This window comes from Neocloeon triangulifer, unplaced genomic scaffold (genome assembly GCF_031216515.1).
Source record: "Neocloeon triangulifer isolate White Clay Creek 2 clone unplaced genomic scaffold, ASM3121651v1 ptg000012l, whole genome shotgun sequence".
Lineage (NCBI taxonomy): Eukaryota > Metazoa > Arthropoda > Insecta > Ephemeroptera > Baetidae > Neocloeon > Neocloeon triangulifer.
The window spans coordinates 14,475,897-14,493,370 of record NW_026775554.1 but is presented as its reverse complement, the minus strand read 5'-3'; the positions used below and the strand labels follow the sequence as shown (position 1 = coordinate 14,493,370).

The window sequence follows — 17,474 nt, the reverse complement described above, 5'->3', positions numbered from 1 at the left end:
AAACTGCGAACACAATCTTGAAGAGTTTATTTCGGGTGCGTTCGCCGTGCAAAGTGATTCAAATCCTTCGGCAAAGAGAACTCGGCCAAGGATATTTTCACGGGCCCTTGAGCTTCAATTTCGTGGCTACACTGCTGGAAATATACCGAGTTTCCATGGAAACCTCACGCCAAGTGTTAATGGCTATTTCAGGTTCTTGCACGCGCACCAATACCAAATTCGGCCTGCAAGAGCCCTTGGGCATCGAGAGCCACGCACACTTTACACAAAGTCCGACTTGTGTTTGCAAATATCCAACGCACACATACACAATTCCCAAGTAATTGATCAGATAAAATGCGCTCCTGATGTGCTCTTAAATCGTTTCTGGATGAATTGTGAACAGACAAATTTTGATGAAGCATTTTATTTACTAATTTGCTATCAATTAATTTTTCATACGGCTATCAACTCCATTTAAAACTTTTTACTATTATTGTTTTTTCTTCTTGATCGCTACACAAAAAAATTTAAATTTGAAAAGAGCGAAAAGGGTTTTCAACTATCAAATGTCTGCTAAAACGCCCTATTATAACGTTTTTTTACGCTGTAAATTAATTAAACTCTAATTACTTTACTGTTTGAAGACAATTTTTTAATAGTTTAAAAGTTTGGATTTATTAACTTATCTTTATTAGTTGAATCATATATTCAAGGTATTATAGTAATTTTTAAATAACGTCTAAATTTAAAAAAAAAAAAATATGACAAATATCAATAAATATAAAATCAACTTCCAATGCGTCATTGTAAAATTAAATTCATAACCTAATTTCATGCAACTAGTACTAATTCAAAATTGAGTAATTAAAAAAAAAATATCTGATATATATTGTAAGAAAATGCTTTTTAATCGAATATATATTTCTAAAACTTTCAACAATCTATGAATAAAAACTGGAAATATATCACATGTGGCTTTATGTCAGCTTAGTGCAAAAGTTCATTGTAGTTCTTTTTGGCAACAAAGCTATCGTTTTTCCTGCCAAATTCACTTTGAACTTGTCTTTTCCAGAAAAATGCAGAAAAAGATGCAGCGCCCTCAGAATCATTATTTACTGCAGCATATTCACTGAAGGAGATTATGCATGTCCAATCCATTCTCATCTCGTGGCAGATTTATTGCGCACACCACATGAAGATATCGCTTTTCTTCGGCCATGAAGTGGCTATAAATAATCCCTATCCACTGTTCACTGCATATGGTCGGCAGAGTCCTTTGCTTTCCACCTTCTCTCTGGTGAACACATCCCTTTTTGCGGCCCATGGCGCTCGACCGGCTGCGAATTCAATTATTCATGGCAAAGAGACCGCGCTGAAAGCCAATACTGCTTTTGTTTGAAGTGCCTTGATCTCCATTTCTTCCTTTACCATATTCCTGCATGGGTGTCACTTTCAATTCCGAACAAATGCATCGACTTACAAATTCGGTTGGGATTTTGCAACTTCTTGCTCTCCAAAAGTTATCAGAAATTATTGTCTGTTATAAAACATCGCAATAATTAATTTAGCTCAAATAATTTTACGGTAATTAAAAATTATAAAGAGAAAACTTTTTAGTTGCAAATTTGATAAATATATATTTATTTATTTGTTTCAGAAACCATCTAAATAAAGGGAAACATCAGTAAAAAAATAAAATTAAATATATTTGATTATATTTTTGCAAGAGAAAAAATTGGGATCCACTAAAAATAAAAATCAGACACAGAGAAAAATAATATAAAATCAACTAACAAGGTATGTGTTTGAAGTAGAGCATCCGGATTTTGACGAAAGTTGGTGTGCATTTCTTGGATTCTTTCAGAAGAATTTAAATTATGGACTCTATTAAAGCATCATGATTTTCAGTACCAAATTTTTATTTTTATTGTGAATTTTAACGTGAATTATTGAGAAAAAATATCAATATTGAAAGTATGAAAAATACAAAAAAAGAAATATTTAAATATAATACCAAGAGGTTAATTGTAATTAAATTAGACTACAATTTTATGTTTTTAATCTAAAGTCAGAAGTCGTTGCAGAAGTCGGTGGTGCAAACGTTACACGCGAGGATGTCCATGCCCTCGCTGCGTGCGGCCATCCTCAGCATCATGCAGCCGTCGACGCCTTGGAAACTGTCTCTGAAGCAGCCGCGCAAAACGTGTCGGCGGTCGTCTGTTTCTGCGACACACAGAGGCAAGTGAGAAAAGGGCAAAAGTGAAATTCACCGGCTGCTGTCACCCTTCGTCCGCAGCTCGACCGTTTTGATGCAAATGTTGGACCACGAGGGACAGGTCTGCTGCATTGTCGAGTTGTCAGGTGTGAATGGGTCCAGGCACGCTGGGTCGTTGATCGAGCAGAAGTAGCACTGCAGGGCCGCTCCTGATAATTGCCATCATATTGCATATTGATTTTTAATGTGTGCAAGGGAAATGCTCGAAAGCGACAGTTTGGAATTTGCGGGCTTCGGGTCATGCTTTCAAAAGTCATTCATGCTTGATAAAATTTATGAAAATTAATTTTGAAACCATAATTACAACCAAGTAATGTTGGTGAACAATTTATCTTTAGGGACCCTGGCTTTAATTTTTTTATGATTTGTATTTTAACATAGGAAAAATTTGCATGAATGTAATTTTTAACAATGCAATTTTTAGTTTGAAAAGAGAAATAAGAATAGTCAGATCATCACTGTGAGAGAATCAATTTCTTAAACTTGAACCAGCCATTATTCATCTCAAAACACAATTTTAAGCATTCAATTCTGAGGATACGAATGACATAATAGGTGAGAAAATTATTTCAACTGTATGAAGCTGAAATTAGAATTTAGCTTAGATATATATAAGAACATTATTTTAATTAAAAAAAATATTATATATCATCTTATTTTTCCTGGCGGGAAAATTGTTAAAATGACTTTTTACATAAAATACATAAATCTCTCACGCAATTATGCTAACAATAAGCACAACATGCCTAAATTCTTCATGACTTACAGTTTATATAAAGTCAAATTAATTTAATATTGTTTATTAATAATATTTTTTTAAACATATATAATTTATTTTGTGATAAATTTTATTTTACATAAAAAAATATTTATTTAAAATACATTTTGTTATTGTTTTATATTTACTGCTTAGTTTTATTTACGTGCGTTAATATTATAAATTTTTTCTTGGATTTCAATTAAAATATTGTAATATAGTTTTTGAGCTGTGTTACATTGTACATTAGTTACATTACATACATTAAAAATATTAATAATAAATTCAGCTGCTAGCTCTTAACTTGTGCACGTGATGATCGTGAAATTATGAACTTGATAATTGAAATTCGGAAGTGAATTTGATAATATGCATCATCAGACAAATAATTATTTATTTACCTTGAGCTACAAGAAGCAAAAGTGCGGCTAGTATGAGAAGTGCCTTTTGCCTCAGCAGAGCTAACGGAGACTTCATGACAGCGTCCGTAGTGGAGCAAACTTCTCGGTAGGCGGTTAAAAAATGTTTGCGGTTAGATTAAAAACATGCGTATGAACGTAAATACACGCACGGCAGAGATTGATTTGACCTCGTGGTGACGCAGGAAAAAATGTATGGGTCGCCCAGCAGGCACTCGCCGCCACACGTCAACGCACCGCAAGGAAATGTCGGAGATCGGATGGACTTGTTTTGAGAGACTGTAATAGCAAGCGAAACACGTGATTTTAAGAGACCAGATGATTTCTCTCTGGTGCCCCCCGCTGGCAACCACTTGAATGGGGCCCCTTTGAAGCAATTGAATGACAATCAAAGGCAAATTGTGCTAATATTGTGTCGAGAATTGCAAAGACATTCTGGTACACGTGAAATGCGAAAGCATGTTTTTGGTTCGAGCACATTTTATTAAATTGCATTTTTTTTTAAATAAGTAAAAATGATTGCATGATTCTTGAAGAAAAAAATTATTTAATTACTTTAACGTTTTCAAAATTTTTTTAGCAGCAACACAAAATTTCTTCAAGAAGAGCAGGCCAAAAAATTGAAAATATAATATGTAATTTTTTCTCTCCTTTTTGTTTTATATAATGTTGACGTATTCAATTTTGGTTATTATTGTGATATAATTTAATCTTTCTTTGGAACTACGATTCGAATTATATTTTTATTTAATATTAAAAATGGAATTTGGAAAAACGTCAATAATTTTTTGCCAATTAAATTTTATTTATAAAAAAAAAATAGGACTTAAAAACTGTTTCATTTTTCATCACAAACAAAAATAAACTTTACTTTTTTTATTTTAAATTTTTTGAGATCTCGTTGTTTATAAAGCATGTAGAATTACTTTTTTAAATATTATACATATTGTTGTGTTGCAAGAACACGATTAATTATAAAATTATGAAGCTGTTAAAAATGGAACGGTATTTCCTTTAATAAACAACACTTTATTACATAGACTTAAATCACTTTTGATAGCAAACTGAATTTGCATAATCTTGAATTAAAGCGCGTACATATCGCCAGTGAGTGTAAGTGTGTGAGTAACGCTGATGGCAAATTACTCATTCAGGTAAACAAAGTGTTCCGCCGCCGTCCCAGTTGCATTAATTTCATAATTAATACGATCCTGGTATACATTGTGCCGTGCAAAGAGACCATTAGCGTGCCTATTATATTCCGGTTAGAGCAGCAATTCTCGCGGGGCGCCGACGGAAGACGTCGGTTGGTTTGTTGGGTCGACTGCCCCTTTGTGATGTGCAACCCGTCTCGTCCGTCGAGGCTGAAAACCACTTTCGAGAGAGAGGATGGGAGACCTGCACTTTAATCCGCGAGTGCAGCGGCAGCTTTCATTTCACTGATACTCATGCAGCGTAAAGTGCCACCCCATTCCAGCAGCCAGAAGTGTCACATACATACATACAATATGAATTGAACTTTGCACGCTTTTGTATAAAGTGTTATTGGCAATACGCAACCTGGAGTGAAGTACAAACACTTCTCAATTTTAAATCTTAAATACTCATAATCTCTAGTATAGAATTATAAATAAGCACAAAAGAAGAAGAAAAATGTTTAATTTTCTTGCTTTTTCTTCATTATAATTTTTTTTAATTTATTAATTGAATCAACATCTAGACCTGGATAGAACAGTAAAAAAAGTGTTTTTTAGCACAATGGTTCCGAGTTCAGTATCTTTTACTCGAATTTTACTCGTTAATTAAATTTTCTAAATATATTTAATTATTTAATACATAAAGACGCGTGCCATTTTGACCACATCCCATTGTCAGTTCTTGCTGATTTTTACGAAATATTATTCGCTTTTGACCCACAACATAGATGTGCACATATTCCCTCTCACTTCTTTTGCAGCAAAGGCCTTGCCCAGGATTACACATTGGCGCAACAGAGTGAGATTATGCGAGCGCAATGGCAACCAAGCGATGCCGTGGTCTGGGAACGAACGTCTCTGCATTGGCGTGAATGCATGTCTGCATCTCTCGTAGAGCCGCTTCCGCGGGAAATTATTGACTGTTGCACCGTTGGGAAATTGCTTCTCTCTCGTGTGTCAGTCGCAGCTAGGAGTGAAAATTATGTTACCTACGTGCAAATGCGTGACAGCACAATTTGTTGTTTTTTAGGGCATACAAATGTGTCAAATCATATAAAAAATTTATAAAGCGGTTTTAGTGAGAATAGTTTAATTAATGAAACGGCGAAAGGCTGAAAGTGATTAAAATCCGATTGCAGATAATTGTTTAAAATATTACTTTGAATATTTTTAAGCATTTATATCTTATGATCTAGTAATTGAAACGTTCTGTTTGTTGCACTGCTTCATTCTTCCGGATTTAAAATATCGTCCGTGTAACTGAACATCACCAACACGGGAAAAATCTGCTCTTTTCACCAAACTTACAGCGTAAAATATGAACTTAAATGTAGAAAATTTAAAACTTGAAAAAGAAAACATTAATTATATTTTTTATTGATTATAAATTTATTTAAACATATTTTGTTTGTAATATTTTTATATTCTAATTTATTTTTGTATTTTGCTGTTGATGTTTTTTACTGCACAAAATAATTTAAATAAATGATGCTTTAACATTGTGGAAATATGCATTTGAAATTCAGTCTGGTCATATATAATGCTGGTCAAGAGTACGTATTAAGAAAGTCTTCAACTCTGATGTCCTCGTTTCAGCGGGGTTGAGGGCCGATATAAATCTTGGCATGCAATTTTGCCAGCGAAAACGTTGAGAAATCGCTGGCCAAAGTGGACAATGATGAGAATAAACGCAAAAAGTTGGTCTTTCTCGTTTTTTAGGCTCTCCGTGCCTTGGCTGCGATTGACCGCGTACGCAAAGAGGAGGAAAAGCATTTCAGACCGACGGCACACAGCCTGCCGCACCGACCCTTATACCCGGCTGCGAAATCATTCTGATTGCCTTCTTATAACACAAGTCACGGCCCTTTAAAGATCCCAAAAGATGAGGAGCCGGAAAAGCGAGAGCGAAGAAAAATTGCAGGCAGGCGAGCACGGCACTTGTTAAAAAATGTATGCCCTTCCTATTGGCATGTGCGAAATTTCCACTTTTCATGCACGCTTGCCGAGCAAATTTCTGAGACTGCCAGTGTGTTGATGTGCTGAAGGAAAAACCCACCATCGCGTACAGAATTCGAATGTCGCGGCTATTTAATAAAATATCACAGAGCAGACTGCGTGATTTTCCCAAAGGTCTCCGAACTTTTTACTTTTTTTTTGCAAAGTTTTGCACCACTACTTATCTCGACTGCAGAATCTTGCGCCTCCTTTCAGTTTAATGCCCGCCAACTACTAACTTGAGCCGAGGCGGCGCGAAAAAAATCAAAATGGGGGAAAATTGAAAAAGTTTTTACGGCGGGCTTTTATTCTTTGTGCAGCACTGTTGTTGTTGTTGTAGGTTTTTTTCGCAATACGATAAACACCAACGGACCGACCGATCACTTCGTCTTGCTCTCCCAGTTGCTGTCAGTGGTGAATTTATTCCGCTGGAAAACACTTGTGATTGACAAAGAAATGGAATTGCATTATTGAGTCGTGAGCCCGAGAATTACACCCAGCTACGGCGGACGAGCATCCTTCTCTGCCCCCTATCATCTTGCATCTTTTCCATCTTTTCAATGCTCGCCGCGCCGAAAAAGGGTCCCTGAATGGAAAATGCACTTTGCCTCCCATTCTATACACACTAGGGGAATTCGGATGGATGGACGAGGAAAGGTTAAATTTATCAGACACACGCAGAGAAGAAAATATATCATGCAATTTCCCGGCAGAAGCGGTAATATCATCCCTCGGCCAGATATACGTGACAGACGGAGATGCTCTCGGAGAATGTGAGAGGATTTTTGCCTGTCGAATTGTTTTTCTTTTCTACAGTGAGGGAGGGCACACGCTGAATGTTCGCAACTGCGGCCCTTTGTGAATTCGAGTGTTAAAAGTTTATTTTATCCTCTCTTATATTTTTTGTGCTCCTCCACCCAGCCGAGTCGGCAAAGTTGAAATGAGTTAAAAATATTTCTCCTCTGAACTGGAAACGCTTTGTAAACAAGTAAAACCAAAAAAATTTAGTTTGAACTTCAAAAGCTTTTTTTACAGAACACAAAATTAAGTGAAAAGCTTTCCATCGTGAGAAAATAAACTCTTGATAGGAAATTGAAATTAACATTAATTTTGTGTATGATTAACCTTGTGCTCAATGTTGAAGGGATATATTATAATTTTAATAAATCCGTTTCAATATAATTTTGCTGAAAATTAATATTTTAATTTTTTATCATATGGAAAACATAATTAACTGACTTAATATAAATTAATAAATTTCAAATTTATTAAATCATAGCAAATAATAAAAATGTGTTTTTTTTTTCTATTTTCTAGTTTAAGCTTACTTCACAATCAAAGCCTGGTTCATGCAAACAAATTTTAATCATGATTAGGTCCATCGTTAAAATAATTATGGCTGTAAACTTACACTTATCAATTGAGGTAAAACAAACATTCAAGAAATAAAATGACAACCAAGCCTATTATTCAGTGAGACGAGCTCACCCAATAAACATTCAAAGAACGAGATAGGCAACCTGTTAAGCACCCGTGCGAAGCGGGGTGCGTCCTTTTTATCTGCATGCATGCGTGGAGCGACACTTCAATGTCGTCACTCTCCATCAGCTACGCGAGGCCGAACAAAACTTGGTTACTTCGGCCAATATGTGCGACCGTGTCCTTCAGGGGACGCTCGACGAAGTGCTTTTTTGCACGTTTGGCGAAGGGACACGCTTTTTTCTCTTTCAGAGAGAGGGAAAAAAACAACACGCGGTGCCGGAGCGTCTCCTAATCTAATTCCTCATGCCAGAGGAATCTCGACCCGAAGCCTGAATTGAATTTTTATTCGCGAGGTCTGCGTTTCAGGACCGGCTGAGCGTGTAAGACGATGGACAGAGAAAAAGAGACGGAAGAAGCGGGGGTTGGTGCACAAACAGACTGTGATATGTGCCGAGAGCTGCGTGATACACAGACAGGCTTCCCTTTGGCGTCCGTGTGTGTATTTACTTAGGTAAAGAGAAAAGCAGCCGGCCTTTGCTCGATGCAATAAGGAATGAGTGAGCATATACACATTCTCGTCGACCCTCTTTTTACTCTCAGTCAGACAAACGAAGGGTCGTCGTTTATACGCGGCAAAGCCACTCGCTTTGCGCGAAATAAATGAGCAAACAAGCAACTAGAAAAGCGTACATACTTGAGTAATGAAGTCTTTTTGAAGTGCACAGCTCAACACTAGCATTAGCCAAAACTGTTTTTCGCCTGACTTGCCCGTCATGAAATTTCCAAACGCTGCTGACACGTTTTCCACTCGGCTGCCTGCGTGTATTTAAATAGTGAGGCGTGATATCAAAACGCTGCTTCAGGATTACAGCGGACACACGCACTTGCCTGCTCTATTTGCTCTCGCAAAGGGGCATTAACTCGGCTCGTAGCAACTAAGTACAACGTACATGAGTCCACTTTAATTAAAATGCTCCAAGTTGTCCGAGTGATGAATAGAAAAGCATCTAAATTGCAACGACTGAAGCAGCAATGAATAAATTATTTACTGTAAACCATAAAATTTATGCTATTTTATACTTCTTCTTTTTCTACTGCTTTTTGTTATTAATTTTTTTATTTTATTGCAGCACACTCAAGGTTGTGCAATAAAATTCTTCATTATTCAAAGACAATATTTTTAAATAAAAAATCTGTAGTGCAATAAAAAAAAACTGGTACACATTCGTTTTTAACGGAAAATTTGAAACATTTATAATTGAATTTGTGATAATCTTTGGAAAATTTTAAAGTGCTGCCATTTTTCGTCTTGATTTCCAAGAATAAAATTTTCAATGTAATGTGCCAGCAATCTCCATTTTTATCAATCAGGTCATACAAGATTTTCCCTGTTCCTCTTCCTTGACAATGTCTTACTTTCCTTATTTATTCTAAACCTTTCCTTGTTTTTCTGTATAAAATTTTAATTCAAAACACACTTGTATAATGCAAAAGCACTTCTTCTTGTCAGCTTTCGAGGATAAAATCTATTCAACCGAAAAACACTTGTCACAGCTCTATCAAAAGCTTCAGCTTTTCGCTTCCTCCGCTCCGCTGCTTTTGTTTTTCAGCGGCAACACCTGCCCTTGTCACCGCTGGCTCGTTTCACTCACAGAGCACATGATTATTTTTTTCCTTCCTCAAGAGAATAAGTCCGTACGCTTGCAAATAGGCCCAGATGCAAATATGATCGAAGGGTGAAGGCACAGGAGGCCCTGAAGTGTGCAATTTTTTATATATGCTACACTCCAAGCCGCAAATCTGCTACATTATTCAAACCCACGTGCTCTCGGCGACCAACGAGATTGATTTTATTCCGACGGGGAGAAGAGTTTGTCGTGTCTTACTTATTTGGCTCCATTTTCCCGGCGGAGTTCAAACTCACCCCTTTGGCATGAAAAATAGTTTGCCTTCGCCTGGCACATCACCCGGCTGTGTGCAGCAACAATTCATTCGCGACTTGCACGCTTTTGGAATTGCATCTACCGCAGGCGATTTCCCTAAGTGCACGACTGACTGGTTGACAACAGAGAGAAGCGGAGAATGGCAAGTTAGATTGCCAAGTTTGTTGGTTGCGACTTATTTGCTCGCCCCACTTTATGCAGCTTGATAGAATTCTCCGGTGAAGGAATATATCCATCCTGAATGCTACACTTTCAAAGGCGAAAAACTTCACTTGGCGCCGTGTTGGAGCGCTTCAAGGTTTTGAATTCTCTCGAAACAAGACTCGTGAGCTGAAGACGCAGGTAACAAAACGAAATTATCAAAATCGAATACAAACTTACTTGTTCACGAACTTCCTCTAGGCGGATGTGTCACACGTGAATGTGAAACAGTCTAAGCATGTGTAAAGTTTGATTACTTTTATGGTGTTGCCTACAGTTACATTTTAATTTACCGATCAAATATTATATAAAAATTGATATTATAAGTTTCAATGCACATTTTTTTAAATTCAATTACTTGTTCAAACATAATTTTTATTTCAAGCGTTTTCTATTTTTTTTTTTTTTATACTTTACAAAATTGCTCATCAAAACTCACTGAAAATTTCATAATTGATTTTGAAGTTCGAGTACTGGTATAAAGTTTTAATATAATTGTGCACATTTTCGTGTTTTCTCAAGATTTAATTATAAATTAATTATTATAAAAATAAAATGCCATCCATTGTCAAATTAGACACGATTACAATAGGGGCAAGAAAAGCTCTTTATCGTGTCTGTGCTTTATAGAAGTAGATTATGGAGCAAGAAACGCCGCAAAAAGTCACAAGCAGATCATTATCACCTCTTTGTCTGCCGAACTCTCACGCAGCTGTGCAACTTATGGGAGCTAGACGTCTGGGTTGGGTGCGTGAAATGGGGCACGACTAGCTACTTTTTCTCTCGGCCAGGGGCACACATCGTTCACACTCGCTTGCATAAGATAATCTCACGAGTCATTTAATACCGTCTTCAGCCGAGCTTGGAGATGGGCCCGAAGTGGTGAGAGTCGAGGGGTCCGCGGGCCTCGAGAAAAAGAGCTGTGTGCGAATGTGGGTGACGCAAGGGGTGATCCATCAAGAGCTACGTGTGACAGCTGAGAGCAGCGTCCATAAAATACAAACAGCAATAACGGATGGCCTTTCTCCGAGCCAAAGTTGCTCTTGTCAAAACCTTTTTAACTCAACTCGCCAATCACCTAATGTGATATTTTGTGGTGGATTTTTTCCTCTCGAAACGGCCGGATGTGGACTTGGAATTCGATTTGGAGAGAGCGAGTTGCGTTTGAAAGATTGCAGGCCGCAAATTTGATTGATTCGTCGGCAAGGGGGAAGGTAACCTAATGGAGAACTGAGGATATTATTTTACAATTAGCCTTGGGAAGAAACTTTGATCCGATTATTCGAGGGCTCTTTGATGTTGTTAGCTGTAACGTGGTTGTTGTTTGCAGAATGGACTGTGTTTGCTTTGTATTTTCGCATGTAGTCCGATAACGAGCTGGAGCGGAAGAGGGGTCGGGTCTACGTACGAACATAGTCATGTACCGACGGTGATTTTCAGGGAGTGGCAAAGTTTGTTAGTGGCAGGCTTTTGCAGTTCTGACAGTAATGGAGCTTGTGATATTTTCATATCAGCTTAATTTTATGCTTTAAAGAATCTCATACTCGTCTACGAGCCACATTGTTAACTTAAATTATAGAAATAATAATTTTGTTTACTTCACTTCACTTATCAAACAAATTCTATCTATACAGAATATACAGATTAAAAACATAAGTTTATTTTTTTAAGTCAATTTATAAATAGAAAATTATGGAATATGTGACACATGACAATGACTCCTGGTAAATAAATGATAATGAACCGCGATACTTTGCTTGTTAAAAAATGCGATTTTATTTTGTACATCAGATTGACTATTAAATATGCAACCCTATTTCTTGAGAGAGAAAATTACACTAAATTAAATTAAAAAATTAAACTTCAAACCATCAAGCAGTCAATTTATTTAGAAATAAAATCAACCTTTTCAACAAGGAAATTTCCAAGGTTTGAATAATGAACTATACACAGCACGTCATGTTATTATGCTGTATATTTGTTCATACATTTCAATTTCACAGCATTTGTTCTTGCTGTTGTCTTTCCTTTGTTTGAAGTTAAAATTGCTTGATCAATTATGAAAATTAACAACATTGCAGATAATTGGGCAAACCAAATTCATCAAACTGTCTAAGGGTGTAAAACTTTATCTGCGAAAACTCACGCGAGTTATTACGCCTGAAGCATGATAAATTTAAGAATAAATTAAAATTAATAAAACACGTTGACAAACATACTACAAATAAGAAGTCACTCGAGTCAAAATCGTGTCTTTTGGGAAAACACAAAGCTCTCGTGCACGTTTGAAAGGTTCTTGCGTGACGCTCAATTTCACACCTGAAGAAATGAAGACGAGCGCTATTGAAGGCAAATTAGATGCTGGCGAAGTGGTGCGTGCGTGTATGTGACGGTTGGAAATTAATCTGTGGTGAACTAGCGCTGCCTAGTGAATCCATTTGACGACGTTCGGATTCGCCGAATTCATACACTTTCCGCCTTCCCTTTCGCCAGCACGTCAATATTGAATTTACCAGCCTATTTTCACTTCTAATGCAGAGTCGGAGTTGCGCACCGGCGTTTAATTAAATTGGAATACTCCGGCGCCATACCCGTCCTAATGGAATAGATTGAATTAACCGCAAATAACAAGTAGTGGTGGAAATGAGAAACGTCTCACCGAGTGTTGATATGGCGTTCACGTGAGCGAACAAGCGCGTGGATGAATTATGCAGAAATATAAATCACGCCACTCGCGTCTTCACGTCCAAGATTAGAGTTTCGCAAGACAGACAGCCGGTTATGTTCTTCCGCAGTAGCATACCACGTGATAAATTCGCCTCGTTCGGGGATTGCAGACAAATGATTGATTCGACGGATAAGTGACGTGAATAAGTGTGCTTGTTACGCGAGTGGTCTTTGTGCCTGGCGTGGAAAACCGACAAGCTGTTGCTTTAGTGCTTTAATGTCGCCCTTGGAAAATAAAATTTTTGCAGAAAATATTGTATTTTTTGCTTTTTCTCGGAAAGGGCAATCATTCTTTTTCCACAAATATAACTTTTAATCCCAACATTCAACGACAAATATGGTTCAAAATTTTTCAGTACAATTGATTTAAAATTTATGAAAAAATGCATCATGAACGTAATTATTATAATTTCATTGTATTTTTTTTCATTAAAAAACAATAAAATTAAAATTAAGCTCAGAACTATTATGTTAATCTTGAGAAATCAAGCCAATGAAAAAAAATATTAAAACGTGTTAATTCTAGGCAACTAAGCCATAGATCCACAGTTCATTGTCAGACGATTTCGCCACCAAATCTTGCGGTTCCTTTCATATGTCACTCCCCAATCCCAAAATTCAATTAACCCCTCTGACTAAGGTAGCGGCGAGTGTCCGCAGACTCTGGTTTCTGCGTGTATGTGATATAATGACGTTGTTATAATGCCCAGTGACCGCCTCTATTTTTGTGCCTCTATATTATTAATAATGTGTTATCGCGCGCATTAATAGTCACATGCTTTCCGAAAGTGAGCATAGTCCGGCCACTCAAAGTGCATCCTTCCATATTTGCTGTACACATATTTGTGCCTATTTGCATTATTATGAGAGAAAGGCTAAAGCGGCTCGCGACCGATCGAGGACTCTCGCTCGCGAGCCCGCCGAGGCAGGTCGTGTTGCTTGAGAACAATAAAAGTTTACTTTACTTTTCAAGTGCCTTGTTTCCATTCCAAAATCATAACAGACTTTTTGGTGGCAGCGGTGGGACCTCAGGGAGACGACGCTCGAGGGCAATCCCTGGAACGGATCCTGCTGTAAGTGAAGGACGAAGGACGAGAAATTGTGCTGCATATACAGTTTGCGTTTTGGGGCGTATCGCTCGAGAGCGGTCCCCGAGTGACATATTGCATATAGCGTGAGTTAAGGACAGTATAGCATTGACAGTGCGAGTTAAGGACCGTGTAAGGACAGTGTACAACTTGAGAGTTTAAAACCGTTAGCTGCTTTATTGACTGAAGTGACTTGAAAGTGAAAAAGATGGCAGAGGGTGCTACTGAAGTGCCCACCGATATGGCCGAGCTACCACCACAGTTCTCTGCTGAGGACTACGCTAAGGAGTCGCGGGAAATTCGAGAAGCACTTCACAGTGTGAGCATTTTTGATGGAGAAACGCAGTCTGTGGAAGCATTTTTGCACGAAGTGATGAGCCTGTTTGCTACAGTGAAAATGGATGAGGAGATATTCACACGCCTTTTAATAGTACATCGACTGACTGGGAGAGCTCGTCAGGCTATGGATAGCGGTATCATCGTGAGCCAGCTGAAACAAGTCGCAGCAATTTTGAGAGAGAACTTCAGCCAAGCCCGATCGTACGAAGCTCTAGTAAGTCTTCGGCTGCGTATGGTCCAGAGAAATGATCAAAGTATCCTCGACTACACTACACGCTTTAAGAGGTTGCAGCGAGATATCATCGCTTCTATTCTCAACAATGAAAAGTTTTCTGCTGCCGGAAAAAGAGAAATGATTTTGAATGAAGAAACCATCAACACCTCACAGTACGTACGTGGACTCCTGCCCCAATATCGTGACCGCGTCCAGATCTACCGTCCGAAGTCCATTGATGAAGCCTTTGGATTGGCAGAGAGAGCAACTGAGGACCTTGCTCTGAACAAAGCAACTGATGCGTTGAGGGAAGAGGTAATGCGACCTAAATTTCGGTCAACAACTGCCACACCGCGACCCAACATTTGGTCAAAAACTGCCGTACCAATCTGGCGACAGCAACAGGCATCACCCGCTGTGTCAAAGATTACATCTGTGCCACGCCATAGCAACAACATTCAACATTCTGACTTTTATAGACCACACCCTGTGCAAAAGGGTTCCGTGAACTGTGTTTTGTGCTGCGGACCACACCCAAAATCCCAATGTCCAGTGGAAAAATCCATCAAGTACATTCCAGGTGACGAAATGATGACTGTGCCTAGACTAGAAGAAGTATTTTATTCACATTCTGGTGACGATGAAGTTGTTTTTACACTTGATTTACCATCTGGTACTAAAACTTTCTTAGTTGATACGGGAGCTAGAATCAATATAATTAATGCCAGCGCAGCTGCTGGCCTAGAAACAAAATTTTGTCCCTCGTATTTTCACGGTATATCAGGGGCCACAATTCGAACAAATCACATTGCCATTTTTGGGGGTCATGAATTTCATATTATTAATGATGAATCACTTTTGAAGAATGTGGATGGATTGGTTGGTCGAAATTTCTTACGTCACGAGCGCGTTAAACTTGATTTTGGATCTGCAGAGGTTATCCGTGTAATTTCAAATACTGAACTTGGGCGCGAAGAATTGTTGAAGCAAAATTGTCGTTTGTCACATTTAGACTCTGAATCACAAGACTCGATATGGGAAATTATTAAGCAATATCAGGATGTATTTTCTCTCACTGGGGATCCTTTACCAGTAACTAAAATTGCTACGCATAAAATAGATACCACTGACGAAACTCCCATTCAGATGAAGCAATATCGCCACCCACCGTTACATAAACAGGTAATTGAGGAGCAAACACAGGAAATGCTCGAAAAGAAAATAATTGCTAATAGCTCCAGTCCCTACAATCACCCGATCATAGTTGTTCCAAAGAAAGCAGATGCTTCAGGTAAGCAAAAATTTAGAATTGTTGTGGATTTTCGTAATTTGAATCAAAAAACACCACAAGACAATTATCCAATCCCAAATATTGAAGACATTTTTGATCAGTTGGGCAGAGCTAGATACTTTTCTGCATTTGACCTAGCATCTGGTTTTCACCAAATTGCTCTCGATGAACACAGTCAAGACACAAAACTGCTTTCAGTACTCCAGGTGGCCACTTTGAATACCTGCGTATGCCATTTGGCTTGCGTAACGCACCTGCTTCATTTCAGAGAATGATGGACCGGGCACTCGCCGGTTTGATTGGAAAAGGTATTTTTGTGTATTTAGATGATATAATTGTTTTTGGTCAAACCCTTGAAGAACACAATACAAATCTTTTAAAACTCCTACGGCGCTTGCGTGAAGTTGGCCTTAAATTACAACCTGATAAATGCGAATTTTTAGCACCTGAGCTGGCGTACTTGGGCCACTTGATTACACCTGAGGGAATCAAGCCTAACCCTTTTAAATTACAGGCTGTTGCTCGCTTTCCAGAGCCTACAAATAAAAAGCAAATCAAACAATTTTTGGGTTTAGCAGGATACTACCGAAAGTTCATTAAAAATTTCAGTAAAATCGCTACACCACTTGTCGCACTTTTAAGAAAAGATACAGAATTTAATTTTTCAGCAGCCTGCAGAGAAGCGTTTGAAAAATTGCGAACAGAGTTATGCAGTGCTAATGTTCTGATGTTCCCTGATTTCAATAAACAATTTATTTTGACAACAGATGCCTCTGATACAGCTATTGGTAGTATTCTTGAGCAAATAGATGAGAAAAATCAAAGGCGGCCAATTGCTTATGCCAGCAGAACATTAAATCCAGCAGAAAGAAATTATTCCACAATTGAAAAAGAGTTGCTTGCTATTGTTTGGTCAGTTAAACATTTCCGCCCTTACCTGTATGGCCGAGAATTCTTGATTCGCACTGATCATCAACCTCTCAAATGGCTTTTCAATTTGAAAGACCCTTCTAGCCGCCTTATGCGTTGGAGAATTAAATTAGAAGAATATCATTACAAAATTGATTATGTTAAGGGGAAACTAAATTCAAACGCAGATGCCCTCAGTAGAAATCCTGTGCTATTCCTGCGTTGGAAAAAACACTTCACTGAAAAACAACAGCCTTCCGATAACGCAATCCCTGTTTATTTCTCTCGAAGTAATGAAACTAAATTCAAAATTCTGCGCAGTCCTGAAGATCAAAGTTTGCTGGCTATGAGAATATCTTTAGAAAATGCAACTATCGACTCATTGAAAGAAATGCTTGAAAATGTGGTGCAACTCTTGATCAGCGAAGAGAAAAATATAGTATTCATTGAGTATCAAAAACTCCTTCGCGAGTCTCTGTTACCTGTACATGAAGTTCAATCTGTTTTAAAAGAAGTTTTCAATGATCCATTAATTACTGTAGAATTGGGAACACAACCCCTATTGACAGCTCACACCCAAGAAGAGAAGACCAATATAATTAAAGATTACCATGATTCTTTGCAAGCTGGTCATCAAGGAATAACTAAAACTTTGA

At 37.9% G+C, this 17,474-nt stretch overlaps 1 protein-coding gene across 2 annotated transcripts; it reads right to left on the bottom strand.

Annotated features, from left to right (window-relative positions):
* Positions 1-1,631: 1,631 nt before the first annotated feature.
* Positions 1,632-3,709, bottom strand: LOC132197436 (uncharacterized). Of its 2 annotated transcripts, XM_059620729.1 has the most exons (4): positions 3,586-3,709; positions 3,416-3,514; positions 2,266-2,406; positions 1,633-2,205 (listed from the first exon to the last, which is right to left on the bottom strand). In XM_059620729.1, exons 2-4 carry the CDS (start codon positions 3,489-3,491, stop codon positions 2,051-2,053), a joined length of 372 nt encoding a protein of 123 aa, XP_059476712.1. In that variant the 5' UTR covers positions 3,492-3,514; positions 3,586-3,709; the 3' UTR covers positions 1,633-2,050. The 2 variants fall into 2 exon arrangements, with proteins under 2 accessions (XP_059476713.1, XP_059476712.1); XM_059620730.1 differs by lacking the exon at positions 3,586-3,709 and having other exon boundaries at positions 1,632-2,199; positions 3,416-3,574.
* Between the last annotated feature and the right edge of the window lie 13,765 nt (positions 3,710-17,474).